This window comes from Lithobates pipiens, unplaced genomic scaffold, assembly GCF_037356315.1.
Source record: "Lithobates pipiens isolate NorthernLeopardFrog02 unplaced genomic scaffold, aLitPip1_a1.2 Scaffold_28, whole genome shotgun sequence".
Lineage (NCBI taxonomy): Eukaryota > Metazoa > Chordata > Amphibia > Anura > Ranidae > Lithobates > Lithobates pipiens.
The window spans coordinates 67,365,550-67,384,671 of record NW_027507789.1 but is presented as its reverse complement, the minus strand read 5'-3'; the positions used below and the strand labels follow the sequence as shown (position 1 = coordinate 67,384,671).

At 43.3% G+C, this 19,122-nt stretch overlaps 2 protein-coding genes across 6 annotated transcripts in view; one reads left to right on the top strand and one right to left on the bottom strand.

Annotated features, from left to right (window-relative positions):
• The window catches only part of ACOX1 (acyl-CoA oxidase 1), an 82,829-nt gene extending 71,829 nt beyond the window's left edge, over window positions 1–11,000 (bottom strand). For both annotated transcript variants that reach the window (XM_077459360.1, XM_077459359.1), the window contains exons 1-2: window positions 10,827–11,000; window positions 4,475–4,634 (exon numbers count right to left, since the gene is read on the bottom strand). In XM_077459360.1, the coding sequence (XP_077315486.1) occupies window positions 4,475–4,634; window positions 10,827–10,989 (323 nt within the window). In that variant the 5' untranslated portion in view covers window positions 10,990–11,000. The remainder of the gene's footprint in view (window positions 1–4,474; window positions 4,635–10,826) is intronic.
• A 30-nt stretch (window positions 11,001–11,030) lies between these two features.
• The window catches only part of TEN1 (TEN1 subunit of CST complex), a 72,471-nt gene continuing 64,379 nt past the window's right edge, over window positions 11,031–19,122 (top strand). Inside the window, exon 1 of one of the 4 annotated variants that reach the window (XM_077459361.1) lies at window positions 11,031–11,142. Coding sequence is in view for 1 of the 4 variants with exons in the window: in XM_077459364.1 (XP_077315490.1) it covers window positions 11,114–11,142 (29 nt within the window). In the remaining 3 variants the exon portion in view is untranslated. Of the gene's footprint in view, window positions 11,147–19,122 lie in introns of all 4 variants that reach the window. The other 3 variants (XM_077459364.1, XM_077459363.1, XM_077459362.1) reach the window with 3 other exon arrangements.

The following is a 19,122-nucleotide window of genomic DNA, read 5'->3' as shown; positions in this document are numbered from 1 at the left end:
TAGTAACACACCCCTAGGAACACTTAACCCCTACACTGCCACCCACTGGTTAACCCTTTCACTGCCAGTGTCATTTACACAGGAATCACTGCATTTATATAGCAGTGATTACTGTATAAATGACAATGGTCCCAAAAATGTGTCAAAAATGTCCGATGGGTGCCCCACAATGTCGCAGTCACAATAAAAACCGCAGATCGCCGCCATTACTAGTAAAAAAAAAAAATAATAAAAAATTATTAATAAAAATGCTATAAAACTATCCCTATTTTGTAAACGCTATAACTTTTGCGCAAACCAATCAATAATCGCTTAGTGCGATTTTTTTTACCAAAAATATGTAGAAGAATACGTATCGGCCTAAACGGAGGGAAAAAAATGTTTTTTTATATATTTTTGGGGGATATTTATTATTACAAAAAGTAAAAAATAATGCGTTTTTTTCAAAATTATCGCTCTATTTTTGTTTATAGCGCAAAAAATAAAAACCGCAGGGGTGATCAAATACCACCAAAAGAAAGCTCTATTTGTGGGAAAAAAAGGACGTTAATTTTGTTTGGGAGCCACGTCGCACGACCGCGCAATTGTCAGTTAAAGCGACGCAGTGCAGAATCGCAAAAAGTGGTCTGGTCTTTGACCAGCAAATTGGTCCGGTCTGAAAGTGGTTAAATAAAAAAGGGTAGTCAAAACTTTTGGACAAAAAAAAAAAAAAAAAAAAAAAAAAAAAAAATGGGCTAACTTTACTGTTTTTATTTTATTTTTATTTTTTAAATGGTGTATTTTTTTCCCCAAAAAATGCATTTGAAAGACCTCTGTGCAAATGCTGTGTGACATAAAATATTGCAACAACCGCTATTTTATTCCCTAGGATCTCTGCTAAAAAAATATATATAATTTTTGGGGGGTCTAAGTGATTTTCTGGCAGAAAATACAGGATTTTTACTTGTAAGCAACAAGTGTCAGAAAAGATTTAGTCTTTAAATGGTTAAACTGAGAACTTCTACACACAGAGATGACTTCATTCATTCAAGTGTAAACATTGTATCATTTAGTTCTTTTCTTGGCAGTCTGCCCAGAGAGGAGGAAAGTGTTGCTATGACGACTCAGGCAACTCACACTGACTTCTTACAGAAGTCATTTCAAAGTCCCGCTGTAGAATCGGCTTTTTATCAGCACAATCGGCCGATGCCGATTATTTAAAAAACGGCAAATATCGGCCGATATATCGGTAGACCTCTAGTGCAAATACCGCATGACGTAAAAAGTTGCAATGACCGGCATTTTATTCCCTAGAGTCTCTGCTAAAAAAACAAAACAAAAAAAAAACCCATACACAATGTTTGGGGTTCTGCGTAATTTTCTAGCAAAAAATTATGACTTTTTACATGTAGGAGAGGCGTGCCACAATAAGCCTGGTAGGGAAGAGGTTAAAGTGGGTCTTCCACCTTCAAATAGAATATTTTAGTATAGAAAGCCTATTGCTCCTGCCTGTTCCATTTATGGCTGGCATTCAGACTGTCTGCCTTGAATATTTTGGGGCTGATTCACTAAAGGAGTGAAGGCAGTATAGTTAGCAAATAACACAAAGAAGTCTTCACTTTTGAATACCTAATCACGGTATTCTAAATGTGTATTCCCCACACACGTTGATGTATTCTAAGGAACACAGCTTCATTTTATGCACTAATATTCACTCTCCCAAGAGAATATGGAAGCAAGACTGCCATCAACATACATTTTATATAAAAAAAAAATTAAAGAAGGTAACAAAACTGATACACCTCTGAAAACTACCCAATTTATTCTAGGACACCACACAGACACACAAAAGAGATTCCACTATTCAGTATGACATCCAATAACCCTGACACTGTGTTTATTCCATAGTTTAGTACAAAGGGCAAAAGATGTCCCACATTGCATGCAGTTTTCAGTTTATTACAATCAGATAAGTTAAACAAACTGTTGATTGCTTGGAATGGTTTATGTATAGGTTTAAAGTAACCCTGTCATCTAACCAGAGACAAACTGAGCACGGGCATAATAAGGTGTCACATTATACCTTTAAAGGTCCATGTGTCCCTTAAACAGAGCAAGAAAGTATGAGAGGTGAGGTTTTCATGTGCATGTCCCTGTATGACAGCACTCAGGGCATTGCGACAGCACTGTCATATGGGTGAGGGCACTCACATTGTTCATGTATTTTTCAGCAAGTTGCAGTGGCTTTGCCAGTGGAGGACAGTGAATCTTAAAGTACCATCCTGCATCTTGTGGGATCCAAATATCTTATTTGTGCTTCAGGCTTTTGCTAATCAAATTACAGGCTTGCTTTATTGTGCTACATATGGGCGACCCAAGACTCCTCCATCATACAATCCAATATGACTTCTCCCTGTATTAGCAGATTAAAGCTGCTTCTATATCCATGCATTAGGCTACATTCACATGGCCGCATAAGTGCAGATAGTTTTTATGACCACATAAAACCTGGCTGATTAGCTGCAGCCAGAATTCCCCAGGACCCTGGAGGCACGCTGGCTGTATCCAGGGTCGGACGGAGGTTCTATTTGCATTAGAGCTGCACGATTCTGGCCAAAATGAGAATCACATTTTTTTTTGCTTAGAATAAAAAGATCACGATTCTCGCGACGTAAAATCTTTCACATTATACAAAAAAAATTGGGCTAACTTTACTGGTTAGGGTTTTTTTTTTTATTCATTAAATTGTTTTTTTTTAAAAATTGCATTTGAAAGTCCGCCGCACAAATACAGTGCGACATAAAATATTGCAACAACCATGATTTTATTCTCTAATATACATACACACATACATATATAGATATATATATTGTACAGGACGCCGTGGCTGGGTCCTGGAAGGACGCTATATTTCCCCTCTGTTTGGGTTGTGGTCTTTTTAAATGAATAAAATTGATTAACCCACCTGTTAAGGGAGTGCCTAAAAAAAAAAACAAGACAGGAAGTGGTAGGTGTGTGTGGAGGAGTGGAGAACACATGGTGGATGGTGTTTGGTGTTTGTTTTGGGTTGCAGCAACTGAAGTGGACAGCAGTGTCCTGTTTGGAAGGCTCCTGGCAGGGGAAGCTGCCTGCCATCAAGATCAAGCTCTGTTTCTGATAAAGACAGCTATTCTGGACTTTGCAAGTCGGTGAGACTACAAACCTTTTTCCTTTTGTTTTTGGCTGCTGTAAGCTATTTAAGTTAATAAACCCCTTTGTTGTATGAAAAGCCTGTGTCCTGCGATCTACCTGGTCCCCCGAACATTACTATATATATATATATATATATATATATATATATATATATATATATATATAATATATATATACACACACACACACACATATATATTTTGGGGGTTCTAAGTAATTTTTTTGCAAAAAAAAAAAAATGATTTTAACTAACAAATGATTCATTTACACACAGTCTATTCCATTGACAAATTGTTACAATGTTTAGACTTAGTTCAACTGCTAAGCAATGTTCTGATTCTTGGCAGACTGCCCAGATTTTGTCTTTTCTTTTGATGGCTGTGGCTTCAGAAGAGCAGAGAGAATTCTTTGCATAGCACAAATCATGAAACACTTTTATAAAGATCGCAACAGGAAAAAAAAAATTGCGATACCGATTTGTGACGATTAATCGTGCAGCTCTAATTTGCATGCAACTGCTCATCTAAGCGGAAGCAACACTGACTATTGATTTGGATAGAGTACAGCTGCAGCTCTTCACACACAGCATGTGAACGCAGCATTTAGAACCATTATGACACCACCCCGTCCACAGAGAAAGCTTTGCGTTCATTTCGAAAATATAAGGTGATCTCTGAATGGAGCCTGTGCTGAGCGGCTGATGTCCTATGTTCACTATGCAGTAGGCCAGCTGTTTAACAGAGGGCCTAAAAGCTAGTGGAGATCATTGGAGTAGCAGTGTCTAGTGGTGGAGAAGCTGTAAGGGCTCTTTCACAAGGGACAGATCCGTGATGACCCGCCCTGTGGACATCCGCTTGCTCAGCGGGGATCGCTCCGTCGACGGATGGAAAAGTAGTATTTTCCTCCGTCACACTTTTTCAGATCGGGGCAGGTCAGATGTCAGCCGATATGTCACCGCTGACATCTGATGCTCCATAGAGGTCTATGGAGCATCCGTTCGGGTCCGCCTAAAAAAAAACTGAAAGGCAGACCTTCACGTATCGTTCGTCTGAAAGAGGCCTAAGGGATCCCACAGGTATGGTTCATGCATAGGTACATTAGCCCAAGGTGTTCCAATACAACCATATAAAAAATGCCATAATTCTTAGCACTGGAGTAGCACTGCGAAATATAAAATCTAGCAAAGACCTTTTTGTTTTGTGTTTTTCAGTAAAAATCTCTCTCATCTGCAAGGCAAGTAGAGCTAGCCTACTATCTCTATTGAAAAATTTTACAAATTAGATGGTGTATGTGCAGAGCCCACCTCTTGAACCAATAGATCTCCTCAGGGTCGGATATGCCATGGTCTCTCATCTTCTTAACCATTTGAGAACTCTTCTTGATGGCCAACTCATACCGCTCACTGCGAGACAAGAAATTGGGGTCCTCGTGCTGGAAGGCTGGGTCGTTGACCACAAGACTCTCTAAAAAAAATAAAAAGCAAAAAAACATGAAGCAACTCCACACTATGGGATATTCAATTCAAACTACAAAAAAAAATTATAGTTTGCAGCTTCCTGTCCTAGAGTGACAACCGTACTGCATCTAGAAGTGGTGTCACCCTAGGGAGGACATTATAACAGCCCCCTTGTCCAAAACAGAATAGTGATTTGTAGTCAATGGATACAGCTAGGAAAAGAGCAAGCTGACATCTGTTCGCAGAGGGAGAGAGCACAGGAATTTATCAGCTCCTAAGATTTTTGGCAGGATCAACATCTATGTTTACATGCACTTGTCAAACATATAAAACAGTTTCAATGTTATATTGTGCAGACCAAAAGGGAGCAAATAAAATACATTTTGGGTTATAGTTTACATACACAAAGTCCAACTTTCAGTTTAAATCATCTAAATACATTCAAAGTGCATCAAAACAAAAACGTGCAAAGTCTTAGGCCCAGTTCACATATCGCAAAGCCATTCCCAGTACGTGATTTTCAAAGCGTTTGTCAGGCAATTCTGCGTATTGCATAAGGCCAGCCCATTCACGTGACTAGGCTGCCCTATGCACACTTGCCCAAAAAAGCTCCTGCTCATTTTCTGGCGACATGCTTCATGAGATTTTTTTTTCAAAGGCAGTTTGCCAAGTGATCCTGTCATGCAACAACCGCGGAGGAGCAGCATTGCATTTCAGGTGCCTGTGAAGGATAATGGCACTCAAACACAAGATACGCGTTTCGCAGCAGTTGCCATGTGATTTGGAATTGCGGGCAGAATCAAGGTGTGAACAGGGCCTTAGGGCTCGTTGACACCAGTTGGCAACTCAAGCTCCCTTGTGCTGTGATGCCTTGTTAAATGCACTACAGAGCTTCCCTTAATTTCAAATTAATTTAATATAATGCAATTCCAATTCAATTCCATGCATCTAGCAATGCATTTGAGTACATCTGAAAACACGCTGTGTTACACAAAAATGCAACACATCCTACCTTTGTGCAGTGCACACCAATAAAGTGTGTTAGTGTGAACTGATGCAATATGCATTGGGACTGTCTCAGGCAACTCTGCACAAAAAGACTGGTGTCAATGAGCCCTTTGCAGTTTATTTTCTTTACAAAGTAGCCACAGCCCAAGTATAAAAGCCTGTGTCCTAGAATGTATTTAGCTAACAAACCCAAAGTTCAGTTGGGCTTCATGGCCAGACTCTGAATGGTACCCCAACGTAAAGTACAGACAGAGGTGCAGAATTGATACATGAATCCTTCGTGGTGAGTTCTGGTGCATTAGGCATAACATTCAAAGGATATGGGATGTCTTATTGCAACAAAGAACAGGTGTCATAACACATGTGTATTAAGGCATAGGAAAAAAGAGTGAACCCAACCTAAAGAAAACCAGCTCCAAAAATGCTGAATGCCTGGCTTCTCTTCTCACAATAACTCATTATATATTGCAGACCAGAAACAAGCATGCAGCAAGTGGAGCCACTACTCTGGACCTGATAGCTTGTTCGGTGTCAGCAACTGAGTAGTGATGGCACTAGATCAGTATGACAGTCAGGCAGCTAGCATTTTAGGAAGGTGAAGTCAGCAACTGCAACTTCTGTATGCCAGGTTTTTTAATGAAGTCATGTATCATACTGTCTGGGAGCAAAGTCATTGGTCCCCACGTGACAAGGTTTAAAGCTGATATTTAAAGCTAAACTCCGGAATAAGCAAACATTATCCAAATACAAGAGGCACGTGTATTCTTCCTCAAATCTTGGCCTGCTTTGTGCAGTATCCAGTGTGAAACTCTTCCTCTGTGCAGGCAAGTCCTGTATAAAAGACCAGTCAAGGCTGTGCCCCCTTCTTGTGCAGGGCGACTAGTCTTATCTCCGCCCTCTCCTATCATTTTCTGCAGACAGCCTATAGTGGATGCAACATTCTGGCTCCCCCCCCCCCCACAGTTCTGCTCTATGCACAAGCTATGTAGAGCAGTGATGATGTCACTGCTATTTTTACAACGTCACCCCTGGATTTGTAAAATCAGTTAGTCCATACAGAATGGATTTATATCCTTAGTGGCTAATAAGATATAATTTTTGTGCCTGGAGTTCAGCTATAACATCTGAGGTATGTGAATAGTTGGTCCCAGCTAGACCAATGCAACTATGTAAAAATATCCATACCTGGAATTAAGTTTTAACTAAAACATACACATACCCTTAGACTGTACTAATAGAAGGAAGGCCGCCATTGCCGACTACCTTTTAAAAAAATGCTAGCGGACTGGCTGCTCATTCTCTGTGGCTTCACTAGCAGGGATGGAGTTCATGTGTTCTGGCACGAGTCTGAACCCACCGGAGCTATCCCACCCTTCCCCACTCTGCAGCCGCACACATGCATGCCCCTCGTATACCTGTGTCTGCAGGTTAAGGAATCCCTCCATTGCCTATGATTGGCTGTCTGCAGTGACAGCTTCATGGCGGTATGGCTTACACGGGTTTGGGCACGTGTCTGAACACACCAGAGCTCACACCTTTGTACTAGTTTCTGAATCCTTGACCCAAAGCAAGTGTGTAGGTCATGAAGTCAGAACTGATCTGCATCTGAAAAAATAGTCAGAGCGTTGAAGCTACATGACAGCCAGGTAACTAGTATTTCCAGAAGGAGGGGTTGGCAGTGTCAGTTCCATGCAGACTGTGTACAGTATTAGACCTGTGTATGAGGTTCCCTCCCCCTATGCATACAGCTGTATTCCTATTCCATGCAGACGGTGTACAGTATTACGCATGTGTATGAGGTTCCTCCTCCATGCAGCCTATATACAGTATTACTAGAAACAAAAAAGTTATATAGTAATAAATAGATACCAATCCAATGTCTCAGTCACCATTGGTGTTCTGTCCTCTAACCAAACAAGGCATATCAAAAAAGTAAAGCGGCATCTGAAGGGAGCAATGCTTCCAATATGGGCAGCCAAGGGGTAATTAGAAAGAAATTAGGCTTTTTGGAAAGTAAAAAAAAAGCTATGGTTTATTGAATAATATCAATTAAAAATGAACATGGAGTCCTTATCTAGCACACAATGAACCAAGAACATGCCTGAACCAAACCAAATAAAAAAAAATCACAGAACTACATGTCCGGACTAAAGAGACTAGGTGAGCTGCAGATGTCCGTGCGAAACCACAAAGGAAATAGATTGGGAGATGAACTCCATAAATCAAATTCAGCACTGGCACCTACAGCTTCAAAAAAACCCTGGGGCTAACCATGAGGCAAATTGGCTGCCATCATATATGGTGCACCATAAGTGAAGGGTATTTAACATGAAAATCACAGATAGTAAGTCACAGGGCACATACTGTAATTGCAGCATGCCAAAAGTCACTCAAAAGATCCCATAAGAAGTGTAGTTCTTCCAAAAGGAAAAAAAAAAAATCAAAGGTCTATGGGAAAGCCAAGAGTCGTGCAACTGACCATACTAGTTGGGGCTGAAGCAGTAGTATGCAAGTTTAAAAATTGTAATCAATAAATATATATTGCTGAAAGTTCATATATGGCTTATACTATCTGACTGATTGGAGTGAATTCAAAAAAATATAAAAAAATCCAAAATGCATAGATTGTATTCATATTTTTGCCACCCAAATGCATGATTTTACATTTTTCTACATTGAACCTCATTTGCCATGTAGTCACCCACCCCATTAATTTGTTCAGATAATTTTTGCAAGGTTTCCACACCCTGCGGAGAACTTATATCCCTTCTTAGCTTAGTATCGTCCGCAAATACAGAGACTGAACTGTTTACCCCATCCTCCAGGTTGTTTATGAACAAAATAGATAGGATTGGTTCAAGCACAGAACCCTGTGGGACCCCATTACCTACCCCTGACCATTCCGAGTACTCCCCATTTATCACTACCCTCTGAACTTGTCCTTGTAGCCAGTTTTCAATCCATGTACTCACCCTATGGTCCATGCCAACGGTCCTTATTTTGTACAGTAAACATTTTTGAGGAACTGTGTCAAATGCTTTTGCAAAATCCAGATACACCACATCTACGGGCCTTCCTTTATCTAGATGACAACTCACCTCTTCATAGAAGGTTAGTAGATTGGTTTGGCAAGAACGGTTCTTCATGAATCCAGGTGGATTACTGCTAATAACGTTGGCATTACTAAAATCTTGTATCTAGTCCCTTATCATCCCCTCCAAGAGCTTGCATACTATTGATGTTAGGCTAACTGGTCTGTAATTCCCGGGGATGTATTTTGGGCCCTTTTTAAATATTGGTGCTACATTGGCTTTTCTCCAATCAGTTGGTATCATTCCAGTCAGTAGACTGTCAGTAAAAATTAGGAACAATGGTTGGGCAATTACTTGACTGATTTCCCCAAGTACCCTCGAGTGTAAGCCACCTGGTCAAATGTTAAAAGTTTCCCCAAGTATAAATTCTAATTCTGTCCTCTGTTAACCATGGAGATGCTTCCTATGATGTGTCATGAGGATAAACAATGCAGTTTTGGCTACTGAAGCACCCCCCCCCCCCCCGTTTCCTTCGTCAAGACTGAGGAGAAGAATTCATTCAACACCTTCGCCATCTCCCCAACTTTGGTCTGTCCTCTTCAAAAAAAAATCCCAAGAAATTAAGTATGTGGTGTTTTTTTTTTTCCCTCTCCTCTGCTTTGTGTCTTTCCTGTTCTAGCTTAGCCACCCTAATTGCACCCTTACATTTCAAAACCTTGTATTTTTTGAAGGCCTTCTCCTTTTATATGCATTTTTACATTGGAGTTAAGCCATCCAGGACTTCTGTTCGTCCCCTTTTAAAATGTATTACCCAATGGGATGCACTGGCGAATGCCCACATTTAATATGCTCTTAAAGCAAACACATCTCTCCGCCGTGTTCTTTGTTCCTAATATTTTATCCCAATTCATGCCTTCTAGCAAGGTTCATAGTTTACTAGCAAGGTAGAATTTAGCTGAAAATGGAATTTGGTATTTAAACCTAGCGGTATCAAAGCTCTAAGTTTGTAAATCCACCATTTTTCTTTCTCTTTTTTTATTTTTTTTTTATTATTTTTTTTTAAAGAGGACTTTGAAATTACCCTTGATTTTCATCCCCTCGCAGCTTCCTCCATGCACTTTCTGAAAATGCTTTACTAGAGGTTCTTTAGGTTCTTTTTCCTTCACCTCCCTCATGCGCACCAATCCTCACACTTAGTTTTTGGGTGCTTCAGGTTGAAGTGCTGAATTTGATTTATGGAGTTTATCTCCCTATCTATTCCCTTGACATCTGCAGCTCACTTAGTCTCTTCAGTCCGGACATGTATTTCTGTGATTTGTTTTTTTTTAATTGGCATGGTGCAGGGATGTTCTTGATACATTATGTGCTACATAAGGACTCCATGTTCCTTTTTAATTGATATTATTCAAGACACTAGTTTTTTTACCTTCCAAAAAGCCTTATTTCTATCCAATTAACCCCTTAGCTGCCCATATTGGAAGCTTTACTCCCTTCGGGTGTAGCTTTATTTTTTTGATATATACAGCATTAGACCTGTGTATAAAGGTCCTCTCCCCACTCCTATACATACATACACGCGTTTTCCTCCTCCATGCAGCCTGTACACAATATTACACCTGTGTATGAGGTTCTCACCCCCTCCTCCTATACATATATATATATATATATATATATATATATATATATATATATATATATATATATATATATATATATATATATATATACACACACACACACATTCCTCGTCCATGCAGCCTGTATACAGTATTACACCTGTGTATGAAGTTCTCTCCCCCCCTATACACACACACACACACACACACACACACAAGTGTATTCCTCCTCCATGCAGCCTGTATACAGTATTACACCTGTGTATGAGGTTCTCTCCCCCAATACACACACACACACACACACGTACTCCTCCTTCATGCAGCCTGTATACAGTATTACATTACTCTCTCTCCCTCTCTCTCCTCTCTCTCCTCTCTCTCCTCTCTCTCTCTCTATATATATATATATATATATATATATATATATATATATATATATATATATATATATATATATAATATATATATACACACGTGTGTATTCCTCCTCCATGCAGCCTGTATACAGCATTACACTATACCCCTCGAACAGACTTTCCATACCGATCTCCCTCCTCCTCCGGGTCCTCTCCGGAGTCCCATCCAGGATGTTAGTGATGGTCTCCGGGTTGAAGGAGGCGGCGCCCCTCTCTCTGCTCAGGTCTGGGTTCATCTCTCCACTGTCACCTCTGCAACTGTCACTGACGGCCTTTGCCCTGGAAGACATGTCACACGCTCGTCCCCGCCCCTTCTGTCACATGACGAGAGTAAGGCAGAGCGCTGCAAATCCTTGCACTGTGTGGACAGCTGAAGGCGGGGCTCCGGTCAGGTAAGCAGTGGTCTACAAGAAGATGGCGGCTGTCTGGGACAACAGAAACACGTGAGTGAGTGTGCTTGGGAGTCAGTCATGTTGAAGTATCCCAAACCTTGACAGAATTTGCCCGTAATAATAGTGCCATGGGTGGGAAGGATATGCTGAGCTCAGATGTCTCCCTTAGGGTTGCCACCGTTTCTACAAGTCAAACCCGAATACTGCAGCGGCGCACAGCAATGTTTTTTTTTTTTTTTTGTAGCATACATACATACACTATGGGATTAGTAAAAGGCCTGGGACACCTTTGGGTGCACCAAGGAGAGTAATAGTGTGGAAGGATGGGGGGGGGAGGGGGTGTGACCGGGGATAGAAAGAGGGGGTGCAGTATAGATAGGTGGTAGGTTGGGGACAGGGGCATAACTAGAAATCACAGGGCACCATAGCAAAATGTTGTATGGGCCCCCTCCCTCACCCAGGGGCGCATCCAGAGTCTAGTCTCGGGAGGGGTCACTGCCAGAAAATAAGTTTTTTGGGTGGCAATGGCTGATGTTAGCGCCTCAATCATCACAGCACCATGGTTGTTATGATGTCAGAATGATTGAAACACATCATTTCTATTACATTGTTAGAGAAAATGAAATAGTTCAACTCACCATAATGCAGAATCAGTGGGAGTCCCGAGTGTGTCACTTGCCACCTCCGCCTGCCACCAGATGGAGATTGTCACTTGCCACACATTGCGGATTGTCACTTGCCACGTCACCTGTCACACGTTGCGGATTGTCCACTTGTCACGTCACGTGCCACAAGTTGCGGAATGTCACTTGTCACGTCACTTGCCACAAGTTGCTGATTGACACTTGCCACGTCACCTGCCACAAGTTGCTGATTGACACTTGCCACGTCACCTGCCACAAGTTGCTGATTGACACTTGCCACGTCACCTGCCACAAGTTGCGGATTGACACTTGCCACGTCACCTGCCACAAGTTGCGGATTGTCACTTAATACGTCACCTGCCACACGTTGAAAATTGTCCACTATCACCTACCACACGTTGAAAATTGTCCACTATCACCTGCCACACATTGTGGATTGTCCACTTGCCACGTCGCCTGCCACACATTGCCACACATTGCGGATTGTCACTTGCCACAAGTTGCGGATTGTCCACTTGCCACATCACCTGCCACCCATTGCGGATTGTCCACTTGCCACGTCACCTCCCACAAGTTGCGGCTTGTCACTTGCCACAAGTTGCAAATTGTCCACTTGCCACATCACCTGCCACAAGTTGCGGATTGTCACTTTCCTGCTAAGGCGGGGAATGCGGATTGTCACTTCCTTTGTCCCGGTCTGAGTCTGCCTGCACAGTGAGTGAGGACGGAGCTGGCAGGATGCAGGGCGGGCACTGGGCAGTGAGAGATGTCATCTCTCTGCTCCACCACCTGCTAATTGGCCAGCCCACCCACCAAGACTCCCAGCTGGCAGCTTAACCCCTTAACCGCATGGGTCGCTATGGTGGTAGTTCCACCACTGGTTGGGGAGGTACAGACAAGGATGGAGGGGCAAGGCAATGGAATGAGACTTGCAGAGAGAAGGGAGTTTGCCCTATAAGGAGAGAGAGGCGGATGGAGGTGAGCAAGGAGGCAATGATCAGAGGAGGACCATAGTCGGTGGTGAGGGGAAGGAAGAGGCTAAATAAATGGGAGAGTGGCAGTTCTGAAGTGAGATGCAGCATTGCTAGTGGGAGTAAGATCATGTAATGTGAATGAAACTCAGTTATGTTGTGTTACAGTGAAGGTGGACCAAAGGATGGAAGAGGAGCAGGGTAGGCTCGGGAGCAGCCATGTGAGAAGGGGGGTAGAATGTAACCTGAAAGTGCAGATGGAGGGGGGGTGAGCTGTGGGCTGTGAGCGGCCAAAGGCGCAGAGGGAGGGGGAATCATAATGAGATTAGGTCTGAATAATGGGTCCAGGTTTCAGGTGGACTGAAACCCGGATGCATGTTTCAAAACCTGAACTGTCCGGGTGAACCCTGGACAAGTAGCAACCCTACCCCTGGTGTAGGAATAACTGGGGTGACCAGGCTGGGTGTGAGAGCTGTCCTTGTAGACTTATCATGAAGATGTGAGTTCCATAGCTGTCATGTTTATTCACCATCCTATATGTCCTGTCCCTTCACACACATTGGAGGCAGGAGAGTCCATATCCTTTACAGATCTGAGGACAGCAGCATCAGGTCTAGCATCATTGCAAAACTAAAAATACACAAAGCAAGTGCAGCGCTAATAAAATAGCAGTATGCTAAATTTTCAAGTGAAAAATATATAAAAAGAAAACTAAAGCAGTACCAGTGAAAATTTCAGTGAAAATGAATAAAGAATAAAACAAACACCCATCCATGTGAGATATCGGTGGCAGATTGAAAAGAATGAAATCGTGAAAGATCCTTCAAAGAATGTGCATCCAACTCCACAGCCAAGTGAGTAGGTAGCCTGCTTACCAGCTATCCATGACTACTCAAACAGTAGTCTCACCCAGCACAAGGAAATCATTCTCCCCAAGACCCTTAACCACTTCAATACAGGGTACTTGTAAATAGACTAATTTTGAGCGGTCATGCTACGCTATACCCAAACAAAATTTTCTCAAGTCATCTTCCAGGACGGCACACCTGAGAGGTGAGAGGCTCCTCCCTACAGGAAACACAATCAATCGACAGCTGTTTTAAGTCCCCACCCTTCCCCTTGATCCTCAGTTTTTGATTGTGTTTCTCCCTACACAGCGAAACTGTTTGTTTGTTTTTTCCAAATGACCCGAAGCCTGGGGCTGGTGGTCTCCCCCTGGGAGCCGGACCACAAGCTTGGGAAGCCTCTGGGTCTGGTAGGATATTCTCGTCCTTCCTGGGGGGTTCCCCTATCTTTTCCTCAGGGGGGGCAGCAGAAATTGGAAGAGCCCCCCTGAGAGCTGAAGGACCCTGGGTACAGTGGTGTACCCAGAACTTCAGGGGCCATTATCCTGTCTCCCCTCCTTACCTGTACAGGTGGCTGTTCAGACGGGGGTGCTGACCATCGATTCTTTCCAGGGGGATCATGTCCCCGACTCCTGGGTCCCCGGTAGCTCGCGTGGGCTGCCGGAGAAGGCGTGGCAACAAGCACCCGCGTCATTTTCAAACTTCGGGAAAATAGCGGCGGCGTTCTTACCCAGGAGGGAAGGCTGAGAGTCAGTAGGAGCAGGCGCCCACATCCTCCTTTCTCTAGAGCGAGGAGGCACCAGTTTACTACGGTGGATGTCTGCCTTAACCACCTCAGATGGGAATGAGGAATGGAAGACATTGCCCCCCCCCCCCCCCCCATGTATATAGACTGATTGGTACAGTGCAGGACACAGCCTAACCTGGCACCTCCCTATGGGGACAGCAGTTGGGGGGGGGGGGGGGAGCACTTTGGCGGCTATCCTCCTTGCGTGTGGACCATAAGGATGGAAAAGCAAGCCCGCTGGCTGCGGCAAAAAGAGGAAGACGACAACGATGAGTACTTTCCTTTTGCCATGGGAATTTAGCTGCAAAATCCCCAATTCCAGCCAGAGAGTTTCTGGGCATTTGAGATCTCACCTGGGGTCTGGATTCAAATAGCCCTTAAGCTTCTGCTAAAAACACCAGCTGCAGCCCCTCTTACATCAGAGAAGCTGTATGGTGGACAGGTGGTGCAGAGGAACGAGTGTGCCTAAACCACCTCAGATGAGAAAGAGGAAGGTAGGCCATTGCTCCCCCTTCCCCGTGTATATACTGACTGGCGCAGTGCAGAACCTGGGGTCGGGATACAAATAGCGCAGACGCCACTGCTAAAACCACCAGCCACAGCTCCCTCTTACAGCAGAGACACTGTGGTTATCGCAGCAGTAGGTTGCCAGCCTCTCCCTACATGCCTAGTTGTGGTACATTAGTAGGGATGAATATAGCATACAGAGGGGACCTGGTAGATACAAAGTTACTTACAGGCCAGGTATACCACAGAACAAGTTATTAATTGGGCAGTGGTTGGTGGATTCAGAAGCTCCCCTGGTCAGCAGGTGCACTAGGTTACCGGCCCTATTAACCCAGCTGCTAGGAATCTGAAGTTGCTTCACGATGTTTAAAAGCTGACCTAACATTCAAGGATGGGCAGAGACCAAGCTACTGTGTGGCACAGTAGGGGTTCCCTTGTGACAGATCCTCCTTTTGGGGGTTGCTTGCTATAGTTAACTTTCATAAGCTCCAACCTCCCACTCCACCTTTACACTGTGGTTATATTATAGTGTAGGAGGTAAGAAGAAGCTTTTTTTTATTGGTTTGGGCTACAATCCACTCAGTGGCAGATCTAAAGGCGATTCACCATAGATCGCTTCCTACATCCTTTTAATTGAGGATTTTCTGTGCAAACCTATGCAAGAGCTACATAATTGCTTGTTTGAAGCCTGCAAATAGCTATTTACTCCCCCAGGCTAAATTGGTAACCACCTCTTCTAGAGGCTGTCTTAAATTGGTCTCTAGGGCTGGGCTCATTGAGACTTTAGTTGCTAATCAGCACCACCTGGGTTTGAGCTGGCTAGCATTTGCTCAGTCTATGGAGGTAAGGTAGGACAACAACCACTAATAGTAGGGTGTCCAACCATTTTAGGATTTGTTCCTTCACTGGTGGTGAGGTTTAGTATCTACAGCCCAGGCTATGCCTATGAAATAAATTGCCTGTTGGTTATTTCATAAAGGGATAGACCATGACTCCTCATTGGCTGCACACCAGTAGATCAGTAGTGAAAGTTTGTCCTTGCTGGGATGTTTTTGTGGCACAGCAGAAATACACATTGAGATTTGTGACATCTCTGCTTATAAGGGCTATATTGGTGTACATCAGAAATGTACTGCACTGAAGCGTGTTTGCTGTCCTTTATATACTAAAGGTACTGCTTTGTTTGGCTACAGATCAGAAAAATACAACAACAGTGAAGGTGGTCTGTACTTTCTGGTTTTGTGCTGCACAGCAGAAATGCACATCATTGACTGGTGACATCTCTGCTCATAATGGTTATATTGCTGCACATCTGACATACACAAGATTGAGGTCTGTCTGTGGGGCTTTGTGTCCTGTTTTACTGCCTTGTTGGTTACTTATCAGAAAGGCAGCAGTGAAGTCTGATGGTCCTGATTTGCATGGCGTTGTGCTGATTCAGACAGTGCTATTAACGGCAATGGCTGCCGAGTTTAAACATGCGATTTGACATGTTGAGTCGCATGACAAATCATTTCAATATGGATGTGCTATCTCTATTCATAGTGTTTTATTGTTGCACATCAGATATATACAGCATTAAGGTCTGTGAGGTTTTGTGTCCTGTATTACTGCCTTATCAGAAAGGCAGTAGTGAAAATTGATGGTTCGAATTTGTTGGGCTACATAGCAGAAATACAAATTGAACCCCTGCCAGGTGTAGTACATATACTGCCTTTGGTAATCCGTGTAGCACCACAAAGTGGTGTTGTGCTGATTTTAGCCATGCGATTTGACATGTTGAGTCGCAAAGCCAAATCGCTTCAATATGGATGTGCTATCTCTATTCAGAATTGTTATACTGTTGCACATCAGACATATACAAGATTGAAGGTTGTCTGTCCTTTATGTCTTGCATATACTGCCTTATTGGCTGCATATCAGAAAGGACACAGCAGTGAAGATTGCTTGTCTTTTTCTGATTTTGTTTTTGCTGCTCAGCTGAGACACATTGAGGATGGTGGCATCTCTGCTCAGTATTGGTATATTGCTACACATCAGACATACACAAAGATTGAATGTTTGTGTCCTGTATGTCCTATATTTACTGCCTTATCGTTTGTATATCAGGCACAGCAGTGAGCAGTGTTTCTCATTGATCTACCTTTCTGCATCTTAGGGATACACAGCAGGGGTTTGTTGGCTGCAATCCTCCAGGGGGTCACAGCATTGGGGACCCCTTACTTGTTCGACCTGAAAATTGCAATTTTTTTTTTCCCTGCGACCTGTGTAATCTTGAGGTCTGTGGATCCAGGAATCAGGGACTGCTGGTGTCGCACAGACACAAATGGTACCCATTGGAAGCCATAGTATATGACTTCTCATGCGTCTTGCAGTCCCAAGTCGCAGGTTGGGTCGCACGGGTGTGGGAACCCTAAACTTATCTGTCTCTTCTGGTTGAGGTTTTGCTACACAGCAGGAATACTCATCATGGCGTTATTGTTTTATTTTGCAGCAGACCAGAAAGATTGCAGCTGTAAAGGCTGTCTGTCTTTTTCCTCAGTGTCTGCTTTTATGTTGTTGCACAGCAGAAATACTCAAGATTGAAGCTTGTTGGTGCTTTCTGTTTCAGAAAAACACAATGCTACAGGTTGCTTGTGTCCTTTCTCAGTGTTGGTTCTATCTGAACTACACTACAGAAGTGCATGACAGAAAGGATTGTCTTGTGTTCCATATTTTACCCTGTGGCATAGCAGAAATGCACAACACGGGAGTTGGTGTTCATATTAATCTTATAACTGTATTTGGTGGTTTGTCAGAAATACACAACATAGGAGTTTGGGTCTGTCTTTATATTTATAGCCTTGTTTTGCTGTACATCAGTAAAACACAACAGTAAAGGGGGTTCCTGTCCTTTCTGTATTTATATATCAGTTATGACCTAGCTAGCTGCACTTCAGAAATACGCAGCATTTAGGGTTTGCTTGAGTCTTAGGCCTCTTTCACACTGAGGTCCCGTTCAGGCCCGCCTGTCAGTTTTTCAGGCGGACCTGAACGGGTGCTCCATAGAGCTCTATGGAGCGTCGGATGTCAGCGGTGACATGTCCGCTGACATCCGACCCGCTCCGATCCGAAAAAGTGTAACGGAGGAAAAAGCAATTTTTCAATCCGTCTGCGGATCGGATCGGGTGACGACGGGCACTGCGGTCCGTCGTCATCCGATCTCCCATAGGGGAGAGCGGCGCTGTGACAGGTCCGTCCCTGCGCAGTGTGCAGAGACGGAGCTGTCATCTCCCTGCTCAGCGGGGATCGGCGGAGTGATCCCCGCTGAGCAAACGGATATCCACGGGGCGGATCAGAACTGATCCGCCCCGTGTGAAAGGACCCTTAATGTTTTTACGTCTTGGCAGCACATCAGAAAACCAGACTGTGAGGACTGTTTGTCTACACTGAGGTTCAGATTTGGGTCTCTTCCCATATTTGATATATTGGTTTAGCTAGTCACACTTAGGCACACAACATTGTTGTCTATGCTTGTGTCCTTTCTGTCTAAATCTATTGTGCCGTGCCCACAATCTATGATCATTTTATTTGTGATATTAATAATACATGTATCACCTTTTTGTATTTCAGCCTTCTTTTCCATGGAGGGGCCAGGAGTTCGGGCTGCAGATGCCACATGTCAGAAAACCTCAACCCCTTACATTCAGGGATGCCAGAACCATTTCCTAGGGTTGAAGCCCTGTAGGGTTATGGGACACTGGAGAAAGGGGATAATGAATCGCCCTGTTTAGTAAAAACTTGGAGAGTTCTGTTCAGAGGAGTATTAGGGCCTGAGGATGAAGTATAAAGATGTATACCCGATCGAATAGGTTTCGGCTCGGTGCATGGCCTTCATTTCGCCCTTTTAGCAAAACTAGACGTAGCAATATGGGTAGACTACTCCTGCTAGGGACTTTAATCTCCTGAAGTAGGCCCTCAGGCGTAAGTAAGGACATAGATTGGGCATGCCTTAAACCCAGGGTTCAAGCTTCTGTTAATCTATTTCCCTTAAGTAGGCTTCCCTTTAGTCTTTTGCTGACATAAAGATAAAAAGGAACAAAAAAAAAAAAAAAAAAAAATTGTCTGTCGGGGGGGGCCCCCCCTTTTTTGCAGTTTTATTTCCCTCAACAGGGTAGTGTTAAGACAGGCCCTCTTATTGATTAATGTAGTGTCCTTGTCTTACACAGGTCTCTTATTTATCTTTTTAGTGGTTCTAAGTGGTTCTAAGTAGCACCTACAGGCACATGGTTGTTAGA